Source organism: Arvicanthis niloticus, chromosome 10, assembly GCF_011762505.2.
Source record: "Arvicanthis niloticus isolate mArvNil1 chromosome 10, mArvNil1.pat.X, whole genome shotgun sequence".
NCBI classification, from domain to species: Eukaryota; Metazoa; Chordata; class Mammalia; order Rodentia; family Muridae; genus Arvicanthis; species Arvicanthis niloticus.
Genome location: NC_047667.1, coordinates 42,369,932 through 42,390,794, shown reverse-complemented (window position 1 = coordinate 42,390,794; position 20,863 = coordinate 42,369,932). Strand labels below are relative to the sequence as shown.

The 20,863-nt window shown below is 39.7% G+C and overlaps 1 protein-coding gene across 1 annotated transcript in view; it reads left to right on the top strand.

The window, feature by feature from the left end:
* Xpr1 (xenotropic and polytropic retrovirus receptor 1) overlaps window positions 1-20,863 on the top strand; it is a 142,718-nt gene that overhangs the window by 109,678 nt on the left and 12,177 nt on the right. Inside the window, exons 10-12 of the mRNA XM_034512918.2 lie at window positions 547-718; window positions 1,956-2,150; window positions 19,179-19,345. Of these exons, the coding sequence (XP_034368809.1) occupies window positions 547-718; window positions 1,956-2,150; window positions 19,179-19,345 (534 nt within the window). The remainder of the gene's footprint in view (window positions 1-546; window positions 719-1,955; window positions 2,151-19,178; window positions 19,346-20,863) is intronic.

Below are 20,863 nucleotides of genomic sequence, written 5' to 3'. Positions count from 1 at the left end.
GGCCACAAACTCAGAGATCCACTTGCCTCTGCCTCCCTCCTGTTGGGATTAAAGGCGTGTGCCACCACTGTCTGGCCCTTTCTGTCTTTTATAGGCAAAGAAGAGCTTTGTAGTTAGTCAGCCGTGTGTCTCCTGTCCAGCAAATGCCTAATACCAGGTTGTCTCTCTGGGCTGCCATCTTTTGTTTTTTTCTTGATGGGGTCTTTGAGGTAGCTCAGGCTAGCCTCAGACTTGTTGCAATTCTGCCTCAGCCTTCTAAATGCCTGGCTTACAGGAATGAACCACTTTGCCTAGTGTATTCTCCCTCCTCTTGCTTTCTATTTTTAAATACCAGCAACCCCACAGTCACCCACGAACACTGTTTCCCTTACAACTTCGCATTCAACTCTTTACTACTTTACTACTTAACCCAACCTCACTGTCTGGGCTTTGTGTATGTCTGTGATTTATTGGCGTCCTATTTATCAGCAGTCACTCTGAGTGGTCAGCTTTGAACTGAAGACTGTTTTCTCTCTCTCTCTCTCTCTCTCTTTTTTTTCTTCTCAGTTTCGAGTATTTACTGCTCCATTCCATAAGGTAGGCTTTGCTGATTTCTGGCTGGCCGATCAGCTGAACAGCCTGTCAGTGATCCTCATGGACCTGGAATATATGATCTGCTTCTACAGTTTTGAGCTTAAATGGGATGAGAGTAAGGGCCTGTTGCCAACTGATCTGCAAGGTAGGGTATGATTTTGTATTCGCGCTACTGAATTGCCAGCATAAACGAAGAGCTGTTGGGCATGATAACTGCGACAGTTAAGGTCATGATGAAAACTTATCCAATAGCATTATACATGCAATTAAATGTGCTTGGCACTCTGTTAGCAATCTTTTTATCTGAAATCATTTGGCTTTTAAGTTGTGTTATGATTTTAGTCAACCATTTGCCAAGAAATTTACAACTTACACTTAAAGAATTCTGCAGTAATCTCTCAACGTTCATATGTGTTGGTAGCTGTATCACAGATGCTAGTGTGCCAGCAATTTGCCCTCACAGAAATGCTCAGGATGCCATTGTAGGTGTCAGTGATCAAAGTACTGATTGCTTAGAATCAGGTCAAGTGCCTTGAGAACATCCTGGTCAGCTCAGAAGTCTTGACCTTCTTCTGACTCTTTACCCATGCTTGGGTAATGCCAAGTTCATGTAGTTAGAACGTTTGCATTCATAACAAAGATCTAATGTAGACGTGTGTATAGCATGTACTCACAAAAGATAATGATAAATTGGGTATGGCAGCAAGCACCTGCAACCCCAGCACTGAGGAGGCTGAAACCATAAGATAGTCCCTGGGCAGCCTAGGACGCATAATGAAATCCTGTCTCAAAAACAAAAACCACTCCAAAGCAGCATTAAAAACCAATAATGGACCATAGGCTTGTTCTTAATTAGAAGGGAGGTCACAGAACACGTATTATGAGTATATGTTTAATAATATCATGCCACTTAGAAAACTGTCTTCATACCTGTGGTATTTCTAGATTTTCCATATGTTTAAAGTCATAGAGAAAAGCAGGTTTTTTGTTTCTTTTATTCATAGACTTTTCTCCTGTAGTTTTATTACACTTGAAAAAAGTGAAAAATTGCACTTGAGTTGATTCTAGCATATTCAGAAATCCAAGAGAACGTATTTTCCTGGTGGTCATCTTGGCTTCTCCTTGGCTTCTCCCTGGCTTCTCCCTGGCTTCTCCCTGGCTTCTCCCTGGCTTCTCCCTGGCTTCTCCCTGGCTTCTCCTTGGTTTCTCAGCCACTAAAGAGCATGAGCAAATAGTACCTGTATAGGAGAAAGTGACTGAACCCATGAGTTAAGGTTTTATGGACATGCTGATGGGTAGTTGTACTGTGTGACTAAATATCGTGAACAATTCATTTTTTTGAATTGTGATTTTTTTTCCCTCCTTCTTTGAAATCTTCACAGAACCAGAATTTTGCCACAGTTATACGTATGGTGTGCGAGCCATTGTTCAGTGCATTCCTGCTTGGCTTCGCTTCATCCAGTGCCTGCGCCGGTACCGTGACACAAGAAGAGCCTTTCCTCATCTAGTAAACGCTGGCAAATACTCCACAACTTTCTTCACCGTGACATTTGCAGCCCTTTACAGCACTCACAAAGGTATGCTGAGCTTTTTACATCTGAGCTGTTACTACCTGAATCTGTTGCCCTGGACTTTGCCCACCCTGCTGCTGGTTCTGCTAAGGCTCCAGACCCAGGTCATCTCAGTTTAGCCTTGAATACAGTTTTAATCTCATTTCAGTGATATTAGCAAATATCATTAACAAGACTCTCAGTCAGTCCAGTAAGGATTGCGATGCTGCGTGAGTCCTGATTGATGCACAGCGGCTTTAACCTGTGGATGCCTTGGGTTTTCATTTAGTGGTTTAGAGGGTTTTTTGAGATTTCCTTGTTCATTAATGAGGTTAAGAAATGGCGAGGTGTACAAGAATCCCTCTGGCAATCAAGTATATTTTTAATCGTTTTCTTTCACCAACTAGTAAGGATTGTTTCCAGCCCATTTAACTGCAAATTGAGTTCTCTGATCCCTCTAGTTTCTTGTCTCCATGGCAACCTGCTATTACTTGCTACTGCTCTTCGGTTGGGAAGAAAGAAAAAGCTTTTAAGTTCAGAGCCACATGCAGACACTCCTTTTGAATTTTTAACCTTTTTGCAAGAACTGTCAATCAGTGATTTCCCCTCCTTGTATTAAAATGCATCCCTTCTTTGTCTGCTGAACAGACAGCATCAGCCCACACCTCAGCTGGTGCAGAGAGGAGACTAATGCACATGAGCAGAGTGCTTTTAATACTCAGATAACTGTTCTCGGTAACCTTTGTGGTGAGGCTGTATTGGGACATGTCTTCAGAAGTACCAAACTGCTGTTGCTCTAGCATGTATCTGATGTCATGACAGAGGAGGGCACTGTTGATACCGTGAGACTGGTGCCACTGAGCATACACACTAGGACATAGATTTTGTGCTGAGAATGGTATTGATAAATATAGCCAATAATTTTGCCACCAGGTAGCCATTCTTGTTAAGTGATAGAACTTCATTGAGTTTCTCAGTGAAGGGAACTCCACGGCTTTCATAATTTAAATCTTGCTAAGGAATGTCAGTCGTCAGAACCAGCATGCACTGTGATCTATAAAGTTATTATTAGAGAATTTATAAATTGACAATTGATTTGGTACAAGATGCTATGTGGCTCCTTTTACTAAATTATCAAAAACGCCTGCCTCCCTTCATAGATAAAAATGAGTGCTATTATTTTGGAGTGAATATATTATACTAGCAATATAGTCATTAAGAAGCTGAAAGTTGCCCAGGCTGTTGGTGCCATTGACACAAAATACAACACTCACATCGGGAAATAAAAGATAGTTTATTCTAGAGCCAAACCTAAGTGTCTGTAGCCTGGGAGCATAGGTTCAGGTTATAACCACTGGAAGTGGTTACATGAGATTTTATTAGTTACAGAACAAAGAAAATGATAAATCAAGGTATTTAACACATTGGTGGTGACTGCAAGTAAGCAATCTACAGCAAAAACCAAGGGAAACTTGGTATAGGTCTAGGATATCTGATAATTTTGTAGCTTTTAGATTGGCAAGGGCTAGTATTCTGCTAAGGATACATTTTAGGGCTGTAGTATCAACTCAGTCAGTAAAGTGCTTGCTGTACAAACTTGAAAACGTGAATTTGGTCCCCAGCACCTATGTAAAGGCTGTGCATGGGAGCAGGCACCTATAATCCCAGCTCTGGGCAGATAGGCATTGTGACTTGCTTACCTGTCATATTAATCGTATCATCGAGCTCCCGGTTAAATCAGAGACCCTGTCTCAAAAAATAAAGTAGAGAATGACTGGAGAAGACTCTGATGCCAAACTCTCCACACAGAGAGAATACATTTGACAGATTTTAATAGTCACAGGGATGTTCAGACATAGGAGTGGACAGTGAATGGCTTTTACAGGGACAGTCTAAGGTAATCTGGTTCTGGTCTCCACTATCTACAGCCACGAAGCTCAGCCATTGATATTCAGCCTCGTAGAATCTTTTTAACACTGGTTTGACTTTTTCCCCCCACTGTGGGAAATTCAGTTTATATAAAGACCTATAACGACACAAAAAGATCACAAGTCTAAGGCCTGCCTTATTTACAGAGTGTGTTCAGGCCAGCCTACCCTCATAGTAAGACCCTGTCTCAAAATAAGAAGTATAATGGACAGAGAATGTAGCTTACCTATCATGCATGAAGCTTTGTGTTTAGTCCTCAGCACAGCGTAAGAAAAAGTACAAAGAAGGTAGAAATGGGCCAGCAAAATGACTTCACAGGTAAAGGCACCGCAGCCAAGCCTGACAGCCTGAGTTCAGTCCCTGAGTACCCATGGTGGAAGGAGAGAACTACCTCCTTCAAGTTGTTTTCTGACCTCTGTGTTTGCACAGTTGGCATGTGTGGAAATGATTGTTTTGTCCCCAATATCACAGGGGTTGAGGAATGTGAATAGAAATTTGACCCAGGATAATTTATCTTTAAATGAAGCAGTTCTGTATTAGAAAATATATATATATTTCCTATTTAACTATAGTTTAATGTGGTGCAGTTTTACATTGATACATTTGATACATTGATAACTTATCTGCTACATATATATGTAAACTCATAATAAATGATATTCTTTTCTCAAAAGCAACAAAAAAAGATGTCAGATTATATCCTTTCACTACAAGGTGCTAAGGGAATTTTCCCCATATCTGTCTTAAAATTATTGAGCTTTGTTTGGCTGTATATACTAAGGAATGGTTAGAATGGTAAATTGTATGGGGGTTTGAAACCACATATTTTGAAAGGCTTCAAAATAAAGTACTATTTGTATAAGCAGTGTATCAGAAAGGCCCACAGCACAAATCTCTCACAAGCCTGATCAGCCACAGATGACAGAGATGTCCAGATGACATGTAGCTGAGAATGACCATGGCCATCTGGATCCTCCTGCCTTCACCTCCCAAGTTCTGGATTTTAGATGTGAGCTTCCCTGCTTGGCTCTTTGTTTCTATTTTACAGTACCAAGATCGTGCTTGGGGCCTGAGTGCGCTGTGCCAGGCAGTCACTTTGCCATGGGTTCATCCCAGCCTCACCTTTCAGTATACGGGAGAAGCAATCCTGTTTCCTACTTCTGTTTGCCTTGGCCCCATTTGTCACGGCTGTTTTTGTCTCGCACATAGCCATATCTTTAAAGTGGAGATAATAATACCTATGTCTATTTACTTCACAGAATTATTGTAAGAATTGCTCCTGAAATCACAGTATAGACCCTATAGGTGTGCTACATGAATGGCATGGAGAGGAAAATAAAGAAGACATTTATTATTTATGTTGCTCATATCCCTAAAGTTTATGATTGCTGTGTTTGATGAATACATCAATAATTTTTGTACCAAAAAGCCTAGAACTTAGAATGACAAAATTTTAACATTTGAATTGTGATCAGGTCTTCCTTCCTTCCTTCCTTCCTTCCTTCCTTCCTTCCTTCCTTCCTTTAAGATAGGGTCTCATCAGTGCATGCCTTTAATCCCAGCAAAGGCAGGTAGGTCTTTGAGTTTAAGGCCACCCTTGTCTATAGAGTGAGTTGCAGGATAGCCAGGATAGAAAAGTACTGTCTTGAAGAAGACAAAAAAAAAAAAAAAAAAAAACCAAAGTCTCACATAAAAGACAAGACCGAGACACACATATGTCCAGCTAGCTTCAAATTCACTATGTAGCAAGCATGACTTTGAACTTCTGGTCCCCTTCTCTCTGTTTTCCACTCAAGTGCTGGCATTACACAATGTTCAACAACACCCAGTTTTATGTGGTGATGGGGCATGCTAGGCAAACATTCTACCAGTTGAGCCATAGACTCAGCCCTAAGTTACATTATTTTCTTGGACAGTGTCCTAAAAAAACCAAAGACCTTAGAAATAATTACTGAGTCAAAATGACTAATTATGTCGATACTTTTCTATTGTGTGTGCTGTTGCAAAAGAAACATTTACGAGGAAAGAAGAGTAAAGATCATGACATAACCTTGTTCAAACTCTGATGTGATTCTTTTCAAAGAACTAGCCTGCCAGTGTTACCATAGTAACAGCATTATATTAAGTGCACTTTCAAAATTGCTACAGAGGTTGTTTTTGTATAACATGCTGCATGATCTGTAAAAATGGAGGTGTGTGCACTAACTCTGCACCTAGACTCATTTTTTTTAGGTGAGGACTTGGGCAGCCTATTTAAAAAGATTAATCATGATAATATTTCAGTTTGGCCTCTTTTGTTATATTAAAAAAGAAACACATTTGAAATAAGTCAGTATTTTATTTTCTATCATTGATTTTGGAGACAAAGGAATTCAGCTAACAATCAATCTGTGTTTAAAAATTCATATTTCATTACATGATCACATTTGAAATAATTCCTACAAGTGTTTTCTTCGAAATTGGGATTGGAGGAGGTGGGAAGTATTTTAAATGGGTTCTGGTTTTCTTAAGGTTTCTTTGCTTTCCAAGGAAAGATGTTTGGGAAGTACAGTAGCAGACAAGCGTGATGTTATTGCTTCTAGCAAATTGAAGGAGAGAGTATTTCATCATATTGTATTGCATTTGTAGCTTCTAACATTCTCTAATACACAAAAATTCCTAGTGGAGTTAGAACTGTTGACATAAATACAGGGATGGGGGGGGGTGTACTTACATGTCACGTCTCCTGAGACTCCTCAATGTGAGGGTAGGATTTGCTGTTAAAATTTTTAAAAGAGGTTGTCTCTAGAGTTCATTTGCACCCGTGTTATTGGCACCCAGATCTCATCTGGATCCCTTTGTGCATTCTGAAGGTTGATCCTCTCAGAGAGTCAGTACCTTTGGAGCAGTAACGCTTCATTATTTTGAGTGAGCACACATGGTCCTGAAGTACTGCTTCTCTGGGGTTCAGCCAGTTGCTACCCTGTTGCTGCCCTGAATAATATAGGCTTCTAGTCCACATTTTAATCTGCTTATACTATAATAGAAATGGTAATTGTGGTTTTTAATTCTCTAGGGAAATTTTTGTTCTATTAACTTTAAAAGATATATGTTCTATTAACAAAAAAAACCTCATTTAGATAAATGTTCTCATTTTTGCCTTACTATTGAAAGTAGCTCAAAACATTAACTCTTTTAGAAGTTAATATATTCTGTTGTAATGTCCTCACAGGGGAAGAAACTGTTTTACAATCTATCTCAACAAGACTGGCTAAAGACCTGTTGAAAACAGAAAACCAAAATATAAATATACTGTTTTTTTCCTAATTAGTACTTAGTAATTGCCATTTTCTGCTGTTATTGTGCTGATTTTCAAATGGCTATAATTGTTTTTATATATAAACTCATATGTATAAATAAATTATTTCTCTATATAATATATATCATACCTTTGGAAAAAATAAACCTTTACCTTCTTTGTCACTGAAGACTTGTAAAAAGTAACACCCACATTGACACCTTAATTCCATTTTGGTTCTTTTCTCTTGTCACATTGGTTTTCTTAATTGTTCTTACAACTCATAAAAACAGTTAACATTTCAACTGGACAGTGGTGGCACATACCTTTAATCCCAACACTTGGGAGGCAGAGGCAGAGGCAGGGGGATCTCCATGAGTTCAAGGGCAGCCTGGTCTACAGAGAGAGCTCCAGAATAGTCAAGGCTACACAGAGAAAGCCTGTCTCAGAAACAAACAAACAAACGAAAAAAGAAAAACAGTTGGCATTTCTATATAAATTATGTTGCTTTAGTGATACTCATGCAAAATAGTTTAAAGACTTTAAAGTCTTTGTAATAATACTTTATTGCTCAGAAGTTGTAAGATTTTGATGCTTAAAGGAAGCAAAGGTGATAATTATTTGAATCAACTTATACAACAATGTCTGATTGGAGAGAAAGTTGAGACTCGGTAGAATTTTAAATTTTCATTTTAATCTACACATATAACTTTATATTGATGTTATCAGTGAAAACCAATGAGTTTATTGTATTGATATATTTTTTAGCAGAAAAAGAAAAGGCAGAAACAATAAGCAGGCAAATAGAGGATGTGGCCTTATTTCTACTATATGTGGTACTCTGGGAGCAGAGGAGATGTATGTGAACCTCTTCCAGTTGTTTTTATAGTTCACCATAGTAAGAATACTCACCAGCTCTTAATGCCACATAGAAATCCACCCAAAAATTTGGTGATTTAAATAACTGTAATTTGTTCTTGCTAGAGCCTCTTTGGGTCAGCTGGAACCTGACTTGAGTGGGTTGAGCTCATCAATAGAACTGCTTCTGCCCTGTCTTATTTGTGCTTAGCTCTTACTGCCAGTTGGGGGTGGGTTCCATGTGTTTTCATTCTCATGAAGCAAACCTTGCCAAGGGAAGCTCCTCACATGGCACTGAGGAAAGCAAGTCCTGTGGCACAAATGCACTTAAAGCCTCTTTTCTTGCTACCAAAGAAAATAACACAGCAGCTCCAAATGAAGCTAGTACTGCCTAACTCGAAAGCCAGTCACCAAACTCAGCGTCACTGAGGCAAAGAATACTCTTGCCTTAAAAATGGATAGCTGAAGGGAATATTTCAGCTGCAACCTAACCACTACATGGAACACAATTCCAATTGATTTCTTAATTGGCAAAGGAAACATCATTTTGCAGAATAAACACATGGACAGCGTTTCAATTCACTAATAGCAGAATAATACAAGTTAAAGTAATATTTGGTGAGTGATGGTGTTCAGCGAGAATAAAGGTACAGGGCAGTGAGCATTCACCCTGAGGCAATTGTTATTTTGTTTAAGAGTCTTAAAAATATATCTTTAGCCAGGTGTGGTAGTTCATGTCTTTAATCTCAGCACTTAAGAGGCAGAGGCAGGCACATCTCTGAGATGGAGGCCAGCCTGGTCTACAGAATGAGTTCAACACAGAGACACCCTTTCTCAGAAAAACAAAATATATATCTTTTGTTCTAATAAATCCCTTTCCATACCTAGAATAAGTAGAGAACTTGAAGAAAATTAAGACATGCTTATGGCATTCTGTAGTAAGAAAATGAAAGAGTGTAACAAGCGTACAATAGATTTAACAGCTGCAGTACATGAAGCATTACATGGAAGCCTGCCAAAGGATAATGCCATCACCTGCAAGGAGTAGGTGAAGAACAGTTAGTGACTTGTAATCCCAATGATGAGCAGGTAGAAACAGGTGGATCAATGGAACTTGGTGGTCAGCCAACCAGACATGGCTGGCAAGTTAAAGGGTAGGAGAGACCCTGTCTCAGTGGGGTAAATAAAGACAGATAGCCCTGAGGAAGGACCTCTCACATTGTCCTCTGGCCTCCATGCACACAGCAGAAGCATAGAAAGAATACTGATATCAAATGTGATATTTGTGGACTGTGCCTATGGCTAGACATTGTTTGAAATATTTGACATATACTAATTAGCTTTGTTCAGAGCAGCTCTGGATATGAAAAGCAGAGGTAGGCAGGTCTTAAGGTGGCATTTTATGGAGAAACATTGCAGTTGAGGAGAAGTAATCATTATTATTTTTGTGTTTGAAATTCCACTTACATCATGAAAGATGTAAAAAAGAAAGGAAGGTTTGTAGCCAAGAATTCGAGTAAGGATAGGAAATTACTAAAAGGAAACATTGGATTAGACACCTTGGCTTAGCCAACCTGACGGGATTCTTACTGAAGACAGATGTAGGTGCTGCGATGTCTGTTGGGTTTGCACAGTCTAAACTTACTTAGCAAGATGCTTGCTACAGCTAGGTGATATAGACCCTATATACAGGTGCTAGGATTGAGGCCTAGAGAGGTTATAGAATCTTAACTAAGCAAGTCAAGGAGAGAGTCTTTAACAGAGACAAACACTTGATCTTCATTTTACAGGGAAGGAAATCAAAGCAGTGGTTAAGATATTTGCCCAAGTCCTCTAGGAAGCAGAGGAACCAAGGATATGAATATACATAAAAGTGTGTACTTCCAAAATCCACTACCAAGTGGGTAACAGTGCTAGAATTCACATCAAGGCCTTGTGATTATTTCTGTTGTACTATTCTTCCTTCTAAGCTTGCAGAATGCCCTGAGTACTACCCAATGACACAGTGTTAAAATCTAGGTAAACAAAACAGAACCAAACAGATAGGGTAGTGTGCTTTCATTCCATGTGACAGAGCTGTATTTGAGAAAGCACAGAAGTACAGTGAGCAAGACTAACGGAAGGTTAGTCTTTTTTTTCCTATCCTTACTCGAATTCTTGGCTACAAACCTTCCTTTCTTTGTTCATGATGTAAGTGGAATTTCAAACACAAAAAGAATAATGATTACTTCTCCTCAACTGCAATGTTTCTCCATAAAATGCCACCTTAAGACCTGCCTACCTCTGCTTTTCATATCCAGAGCTGCTCTGAACAAAGCTAATTAGTATATGTCAAATATTTCAAACAATGTCTAGCCATAGGCACAGTCCACAAATATCAGAAGATACACCCAGTTTCTACTTCCTTGTCCTAATCGCCACATCCACTGAATGCCAAGCCAGGAACTTGCCTGTCACACTACCAGCCACAGCATTGCTTCAGGATGTGTGGCATCAGCTCCTATATGAAAATGAGTTCCCCTTCTGCCAGAAAAGTTACCTCTAAGTTAGAGGAAAACAGAAACATTAATGCTATTTCAAGTGGAAAAGATTTAGCTAGCATGTTTTATTTGCTTAGCATTATGTTCTTTTAAAATCTTTGTTTTATTATCATTGTGTATGTAATGGGGGCACATGTGTGCGCCATTGTGTGCATGTGATGTGAGAAGACAGCTTTGTACAGTCTGTTTTCTCCTCCCTTTATGGGGGGTCTGGGCATCAAGCACAGGCAGTCGGCTTTTACATACTTACTGGCCAGAGCTGTGTTCTTTTTTTATGGCTTTAAATTCACTTCTTAAAAAATATCAGGGGCCTGGAAAGATCAATAAGTTGTTAAGAGCACTGGTTGCTTTTCCAGTGGACCCTGGTTTGATTCCCAGCCACCTATATATGGCCACTCAACAGTCTGTAACTCCAATCCAGGGGATCCTATGTCCTAGACTCCAGGGCACCAGGCACACAGCTGATACACAGACATTCAAGTTGGTGGAACATAGATACACATAAAACAACCACAACAAAAGGTATACATACATACATATATACATACATATATACATACATACATACATACGCACACATACATACATATATGGTTATGTATGCATATTGGTGTGAAGGTGTCAGATCTCCTGGGACTGGAGTTGCAGACAGTTGTGAGCTGCCATGTGAGTGCTAGGAATTGAACCCAGGTCCACTGGAGGAACAGCCAGTGTTCTTAACATCTGAGCCATCAATATAAATATATTGCCTCAAATAATAAATATTTTAAAGGAAGTGTTGGAAAAATTGGAAGTTGGCTATTATGCTAATAAACAAGTCATGTCATCTAATACAAGAAAAATACTAGAGAAAGTTTCTCTTTTCTTTTTAATATTTTTATGTATGTGAATGTTGAGCTTACATGTATACCTGCACCATGTGTGAGGTCAGAAGAGGGCATGGAACCTCCTGGAGCTGGAGTTATGGGTTGTTGTGAGCAACCATGTGGGTGCTGGGATTTAAACCTGGGTCCTCTTGGAGAACATCCAGTGCTCTCAACCACTGAGCCAGTCCCAGAAAGGAGTTTTGTCTTGTTTTAGCACACTTGTGGAGGGCTTCAGTAGATAAGAGATGGCTTCAGTTCTCATCTGTACTCTGCAGAGCAATTTGCAAGCACACGTGCCACTTTGCTAGCTGGTTAATTTGGAATTTAGACGTTTTGTTTGGAATCTCTGTCTTTCTTCATGAGTTATCACTATATTTTTTACCCATCTTTGGTTGAATTTGCTACTAGTTTTTTAATTTATTGAGTTTTTTATATACTCAGGTAGAATTCATCTGGTAGTTTTTAAAATCTAGTAGTTTTTAAAAATATATTTTTCCCAGCCAAGCAGTGGTGATATACACCTTTAATCCCTGCACTAGGGAGGCAGAGGCAGGTGTATCCCTGAGTTTAAGACCAGTCTGCTCTACAGAGAGAGTTCCAGGATGGCCAGGGCTACACAAAGAAGCTTCTGCTGCAGCCTCTCCATGGCTTTTAACAGGCCAAGTTTAGTTTATCAACATTTCCTTGTATGAACAACTCTTTACCTAGGCCTAGGTCTGAAGTTTTCCTTTTTTGTTTTTTAATCTCAGTCTTGTTTTTATTGGTGTCCTATTTTCATGTTTTACAGGTAAGCCTGTGGTCTATTTTTACTGTATAAATTATAAAACAGTCAAAGTTTCTGTTGGCTCTACAACTGTCAGGTTTTAGTAGCACTAGTATTGTTGAAAAGAGCTGTCTGTTCTATTGAATGTCGGGGCTTTCACACCGCTGTCAACATCACTTAGACATTTCTGTGGGGTCCACTCCTGGCTCTTCCTTTGTGTCTGGTGTTTGCCAGTACTGGGACTGCATAGTAAATCTCAAAACCTGGTGAACTGATTCCCTTACCTTACTATTCATTTTCTAGGTTGTTTGCCTCTTTTAATTTCTTTGTATTCTGTTACTAATTTTAAATTATATAACCTGCTTATCACTTATATACTGCCTGCCTCTGCCTCCTGAGTCCTGGGATTAAAGGCATGTGACACCACCCCTCCCTCAGCTGTTTTTTTTTTCCCCTTTTTTATAATAATAATTATTTTTTTTTTACTTAATTCACTTTACATCCTGCTCGTTGCCCCCTTCTGGTCACCCCCTCCCACATCCCTTCTCCCCATTCCCCATTCCTTTCTCCTCTGAGCAGGTAGGGGCCCTCCTGGGTACCCCCCCATCCTACACATCAAGTCTTGACGAGACTAGGTGCTTTCTTTCCCACTGAGGCCAGACAAGGCAGCCCAGCTAGAAGAACACATCCCACAGACAGGCAACAGCTTTTGGGGAACACCTCCCTCCCACTCCAGTTGTTTAGGACCCACATAAAGTCCAAGCTGCATGTGTGCGGGAAGGCCTTGGTCCAACCTGTATATGTTCTTTGGTTAGTGGTTCAGTTTCTGAGAGCTCCAAACATTAGTTGGTTAGTTGATTCTGTTGGTCTTCCTATGGCGTTCCTGTCCCCTCCTGGTCCCCAAATCCTTCCTCCTATTCTTTAATAAGAGTCCCCAAGCTCCATCCACTGTTTGGCTGTGGGTATCTGCATCTGCCTGAGTCAGCTGCTGGGTGGAGCCTCTCAGGGGACAGCCATGCTAGACTCTTGTCTGCAAGCATAACAGTATCATTAATGGTGTCAGGGATTGGTGCTTGCTCATGAGATGCATTTCTAGTAGGGCTAGTTATTGGTTGGCCATTCCCTTAGTCTCTGCTCCATCCCCTATTCCTGCATTTCTTGTAGACAGGATAAATTTTGGGTCAAGTTTTATGAGTAGTTGCTGTCTGTTACTCCACTGGGGTTCTTGCCTTGGCCTCTTCAGATACCATATCCCCAGTGCTGTGAGTCACAGCTCAGGATTCTCCCTTTGATCTGGGGCACCTCCTTTGTCCCAGGTCTGTCTCATCTTGGAGTTGCCCCCACCTCCTCACCCCCATCAGTTGCAGATTTCTATCCATTCTCATAGCCATCTGGCCATCTCTCCTGTTCCTCCCCACACCTGATCCTGAATCCTCCCCCATTCCCCTTCCCATCGCCTCTCCCACCTAGTTTCTTCCCTTTCTCTGCTTCCTCTGACTTTTCCCCTTCTAAGTGAGATTCAAGCATTCTTACTTTGCCCTCCTTCCTGTTCAGCATCTTTGGGTCTCTGTAGTGTAGCAAGGGTGTCCTATATTTTATGGCTAATACTCACTTAGAAGTGAGCACATACCATGCATATCCTTTTGGGACTGCATTACCTCACTCAGGATGGTATTCTCAAGTTCCGTCCATTTGCCTGAATAATTTGTGATGTCTTTGTTTTTAATAGCTGTGTAAATGTACCACATTATGAATAAAGCTTCTATGAACATATTTGAGCATGTGTCCTTGTGGGATGGTGGAGCATCTTTTGGGTATATGCCCAGGAGTGGTATAGCTGAGTTTTGAGGTAGAACTATTCCCAGTTTTCTGAGAAACCACCAAATTGATTTCCAAAGTGGTTGTACAAGCTTGCACTCCCACCAGCAATGGAGGAGTGTTCCCCTTCGCAGCTGGGTTTTTTATTGATGTGGAGGTAGAGCCCAGGTCTCACCCGTGCTGAGCATTGTTCTACCACAGAGCTACTCCCTTAGCCTCTAGATAGAGCTTAAAATGATTTTCCTGCATTATCTTATAAATATCCTTAATGGCACTCCATACTCCTAGAACTTCCCTTTCACTTTACATATGAAAGGGGCCCAGGGAAGCATACTTTGAGGTATAAAAATGTCTTGAATAGAATTGCTATTTCTTTTTTCCTCTTTTATTCTTAGGCCTAGTTAGCCCCATTTTAGTCTCAATTATGTAAGAGTACAAGCCTTCTGTAGCCATAAGGTTGGGAAGTGACAGTCTGGATTCCAACTCCAATCTTTTAACTTCAAAACCAGTTATTTTTCTACCTTCCGTCTCTCTGAATTTTAGTATCTTTAGCTGTAAATGAAAATAAGAATGGCTGGTTTTCATCTTCAATATGAAGATGGTCATCACCTAAGGAGCATCGTGTGCAGTCGTATGTGCTGACTAAACCTCACTGATGCTCAGTGACTGTGTACTGAAACTTCTGACTTAGGATACAGTCGTGTCCTGTAAACTCATGTGCACTGAGACTGTGGTAAGTCGAAATAACACTTAACCGACCACACATCGTAGCTTGTGCACTATGGAGGACCAGATGCTTGAAATCATGCACTCAGGACTGCTGGAGCTGTGCCCACTGCTGCTGCCTGTCACTGTGAGAGTGTCCTGAAGCACAGAACTAGTCAAAATGCAGACTATCATTTCTTCTGAGGTCATATGGCTTTATGTTAGTATATGTTGCAGATTATCTGTATATTCGTTTCTTAGAGAACAGTAGAAATCTCAGAAATCAGTGGTTTGATCTGACGGATTATAAAAATAAATGCTGAATTTTTAAGGTGCTAATCTCAAGCCTCATTCAGTTTACTCCAAAGTTTGGACTTTGAAAACGATGTATATTCCATTTTACTTTTTATTTAATTTTAGGTTAAAACGTGGTCATTATCAGAGCAGGACCATCTTGGAGTGAAAAGACACCCTTCACATGGCGTCATTTTAAGCTCCCTTTGGAAAGACGTGGATTGCTGCGTGATGCTCTGGCTTCCTGCCTTTCACTCCTCTGACTTCTTATTTCACTTTTCATTCCTCTCAAGGCTGTGGCTTTGCAACTCTTATGAAATTTATTTTTATTTTAAATTCAATAGATGTCATTTCTATAAATTTATTCCATCTATTCTGCTTCTAATGTGGCAGCTGTGTAAGGGAGACTCCTCTGGTAGAATAGCAATGACTTGATTTTCTCTGATTCTCACCATTGCTGAAGTGTACTAGCAGGGTAAGCCAAAAGAGAGGAAAGTGTAATTGCTTGCCTAAAGTGGTAGTAGCATCCTTCCAGTATGCCCCCTGAATACCAATGAAGGAGGAGGACATAAAGGAGAAGCATTCTTTATTTGTCAAATGGGGAAGATAAAAAATGAGACCTAAATGTAGCACAGGTGCATCATTGAAGTCTGCAGTAAAATATCACTTTTTCTAGAATAGTCTGTAAGGATATTTGTTTACTTTAAAAGTCAGTACATCTACATGTGTGTCTCCTAAAAGTTTCTTACAATAAACGGGCTTAACAATTGTACTATAAAGACGAGGCAAAATCTAGAAATGAGGGGAGATTAGCACACTATGTTTTGTTTCAGTATTATTCTTGTCTTCTGACAATAATTTATATTTATTTCTTCAGTAACTAATAAAGGGCATAAGCTTTCAGTAATAAGACTTGATACTACCTATACTCACTTGATAAACACCAATCTGTGACCTGCTGAATATCTACCTGTTACTCTGCAAATCCTCACTTACTAGCAAGCTAATTGATAGATTATTATTATTGGAAAGGTTGAAATAATATTTGTAGATTATGTGGCTTATCATAAACATTTCATTTTAAAAGTTGTTAACATAATTTATCATCAAATATCTTGTCCTTTTTTTGTAATTTTTATGTTCATTTTATTTTTTTAATAATGAAGACTGGATTTCATTCCATTCCTGAATTTGCTTTATTTTTGCAAACCTTGATAGATAAATTGTGAGCATGCTTTAATGCACCCATGAAGCTGATAATTTGTACTACTTAGCTAACCTCTGAACAAATCCAAATATACCCAGATAATTAATAATGTGTTAGACACTTAGAATTAATATTCAGTGTTCTAATATAAGTATTCAGACCAATATGCTTCTGAAGAAAACTTTTATGACTGTCTCAGTGCTTCATTGCTGTGATGAGACAACATGATCACAGCAACTCTTATAAAGGAAAACACTTAATTGGGGCTGACTTAGAGTTTCAGAAGTCTAATCCATTATCATCATGGCAGGAAGCACGGCAGAGTACAGGCAGGCATGGTGCTGGAGAAGGAGCTGAGAGTTCTACATCTTGATCCACAGGGAACAGAAAGAGACTGTGTGCCACACTGGGCATAGCTTGAACACAGGAGACCTAAAAGCCTTTCTCCACAGTGACACACTTCTTCCAACAAGGCCACACCTCTTAATGGTGCCACTCTTTATGGGCCAGGCTTTCAAACAGTCTGTCAGGCCAAACCTATCCAAACCACCACAGTGACTATAATGTAAACCTGAGGGTTGTTTCCCTGTCCAAACAGTCCTTCCCTTCCCTTCCTTCCCTTCCCTTCCCTTCCCTTCCCTTCCCTTCCCTTCCCTTCCCTTCCCTCCCCTCCCCTCCCCTCCCCTCCCCTCCCCTCCCCTCCCCTCCCCTCCCCTCCCCTCCCCTCCCCTCCCCTCCCCTCCCCTCCCCTCCCCTCCCCTCCCCTCTCCCCTGTCCTCTCTTCCCTCCCCCTCCTCCCTTCCTTTCTCCCTTTCTCTTTCTTTCTTTCTTTCTTTCTTTCTTTCTTTCTTTCTTTCTTCCCTTCCTTTTTTTCTTTTTCTTCCTTCTCTTCCTCCATTTTAAATTTTTTTTTTAATAGATCCAATTAGAATCCCTTGCCTTTCCCTCCTACTGGCTATCTGAAAGAAGCGAAACAAGTGATATGCTGGTAGATATTTATTTAATAAAACAGCTCTTGAGTGGGAGTATGGATTGGGGACACTGGGTTTTAGTGTTTTTTGATTTCCATGATATAAATATGTCCACCAGACCCAATTTTATGCTAATGACTGTTGACTGTGGAGTTGAGGAAAGATATACAGTAGACCAGCATTGTACAGTGTTTCTGTCATGCAGATAGGATGTATACAACCTTGGAAGGGTAGAGAAGAGCAGAGTTTAACACCATGAAAAAGTGATAAATTCAGAGTGTCTGTTATCTTAACATATACCTAATTATTATAAGTTTATATGACTTACCATTTAATAATGATTGTTTCAACAAACAGTTATGTATCTTATGAGCTGAGACATACTGACTCCAGTTGTTCTAGACCTGCAAGGTATCAGCTCTTTTCTGACTATGCAGTTCTGGTGTTAATAAATGCCTGAGCATTTATTTTACTAAAATACAGAGCTGATCCTAAGGCCCAAGAAGGCATTCTGAAGTCAAGTCCTGTGTCTTTTCCAATGTCATTTCAAGTTGTTACAAACAGTCTTGTGTGCTGTCTCATGTCTTACAAACTCTAGATGTAAACAACAACTTTTAAATACAACACACTTTCATTGCTAAAGCCTTTTCAAAAATGTCTTCAGCCTTGAATGACCTCGCTTTATCCGCCTAGCTTTGCAATGCTGTTTATTTCTTTTTCTAGAAATATCACAAATGCTACGGATGTTCATTTCCTTCTATGGGAAACTCCCATTGTCCTTGATGGTTTTCAGTTCCTTGTACTTCGTTTGAACTCAGCTTTACTTATGTAGCAAATGTCTGTCACTTAGTAAATCATTAGTTACCTTTAGACTATTTTATACTCAATTCATTAATACCTTAAAATGATTCACAAATCATTTATTTTAATAGGATAAATTGTGGAGAATGCATGAGACAGTCTGAGAAACTGACCAAAATTTAAAATCTGAAGTTAGATCACATGCACCATTATTTTTCCTGATAATTCAGAACCAGATTTTTGGTTATCTAGCCATATCTTAAAACTGTAGAACATCATGGGAACTCAGGGAGTTACCAAAGGAGGATTTCAGGGAGCAAACAGGGCACTTAAAACCAAAAAGATTAAATTGTATAACTATGTTTACAAATTATTTTTATTCTGATTTAATGTGTTTTGTTGTGTTCTCAGGATAAAGCCAAAAGTTTCCAGCATAAAGACGAATTAGCCTTTGTGTGAGTGATGGGGGGTGGGGGGGGGAGCAAAAGTCATCAGGCTCTGTAGCTTGAGGGAAGCTCCTTCCATAAACATAAAGGGCAAGTGCCTCGTCACAGCCTCTGCTGTGCGCGTGGGCACTTCCTCTAGAGTTGTCTGTGCTCCTGAACAGTAAGCATCGAGACATCCTCGAGAATGTGTGAAGGAAGGGGAAGCCCTAAAGTAAAAAGCAACACAGGAGGTCGCAAAGTAGTGATGTTTCTGCATTTCCCCCTATCTTTTACCCTAAGCTGCCACCTAATGGTGGGAGTTTAAATGACATGTTTAGAACATCCAAAGTGTCCATTGGAATGTTACAGACCCCTAGTAAACATTTATATAATTGTGTATACTATTAGTTCAGTGATTGTTTTTGTACTTCAGAGAAGTCATATTTGTTTTTAACCTTTGTTAGACATTGATTCTTCTAAGGATGTTTATTTTAACAGGTTGATGTATTTATGGGCACTATGAAGAGTCATCTTTAATTGAACTTTAGTTCAATCTAGTAATAATTTCTTTCCCCTTTGCTCTTTCCTCTTCTTTCTCCAGAACGAGGTCACTCTGACACCATGGTGTTCTTTTACCTGTGGGTCGTCTTTTGTATCATCAGTTCCTGCTATACCCTCATCTGGGATCTCAAGATGGACTGGGGTCTCTTTGATAAGAATGCAGGAGAAAATACTTTTCTCCGGGAAGAAATTGTATACCCTCAAAAGGTATGTATGGAATGTTTACACGTAAGGAAAAAAATTGAAATCTTAGATGTATCTATAGTTAGGCCATAGAGCAATACTAACCCAAGATCTAGTTATATTAACTAATATGATTACAAAATAATTATCTAAGATACTAATCTAGTCCAAAAAAATTGTCTTCTTTGCTATATGGTAGATGCAGTGAGACATTTGTTAGAAGCAAGTACCAACCCAATCCCCAATCAGGGGCATCAGGGCAGGGGTGTGTGTGTGTCTATTATTTTAGGATTTTACTGGCATATTAGAATGCAGGGCTATGAGAAGCTAAATTTTAAATTAAAAAGCAAAAGTATCCTTACACAGATGATTTATTAAAGGTATATACCGTGATTAGATCTTGAAAATATTAAGTAATGAACTGGGAATCTAGCTGTCTATATCCAACCCAGCTGTACCACAACTAAGCCATTCAGTCAGTCAGACCACAGGAGAGTCTCAAGGTAAGGGCTCTAGACTACATTAGCTCTTGATGTGTTCTTTGGCCTAAAGTTGTGTGCGGATAACATAGAGATCAAGTTAATTTTTTTAAAAGATTTATTTTTTTTTAATGTGAGTACACAGTAGCTGTCTTCAGACACACCAGAAGAGGGCATCAGATCACATTACAGATGATTGTGAGCCACCATGTGGTTGCTGGGAATTGAACTCAGGACCTCTGGAAGAGCAGCCAGTGCTCTAAACCACTGAGCCATCTCTCCAGCCCCGAGTTAATAATGTTTTAACCTATACCAAAATGTCATCATTATGTCAGATTTGTGTTTTTAGAAGTATGTGATTGTGCAGTATTGAATAGAGAAGGCTGCCTACAAGGGCTGAAGTGAAGTGAGTGTGCAGAATGCACGTGCGTGAGGTGGCTTCAGTGAGCTCTTGCATGAAAGCGAGGATCCTGATGTGAAAGTTTAGAAAATATCACTGAAGCATTTATAATTCTCAGCTAAAGGGAAACAAGGGGCGGGGCCAGGTGACAGCATGCAGGCACAAGCAGGCGCAAGACACAGATTTCAGGCCCTAGTATCATTTTAAAGAAAGAAAAAGCATCAGGTAAAGCTGCCTTATGTTTACCACGTGTGTGCTTTTTATGACTGTCTGTGGTGTTTGGTAAACAGTGCAACACATTTGTTTCTTGTGCTGACTGCTTAGTTCAGTGTCTCTTTATATAGATGTTAGTCTATGTTCTGTCATAGATGTTCATTTATTGGCTTCCGTGTAGTGAGATTAGTGGATAGACTCTTTCAGCCAGTTTCTTTATTATTACATATTTTAATGCTCTAGAAAATAAAGTGTATACTTTCTTGAATTATGATTGCAAATTTATAAGAAAGAAAGAAAAGAAGCCATTTGTGAAGTCAGTGAGCCTTCATTATGAAATCCTGTTACAGCCCTCATACAGATTCTGCCTGCCTTCTCTCAGAGGGGAACCTAGGTTGGGGGGACGGGTATAATGAAACTAGGAAGGGGACCATGAAAGGGTTAAAAGGG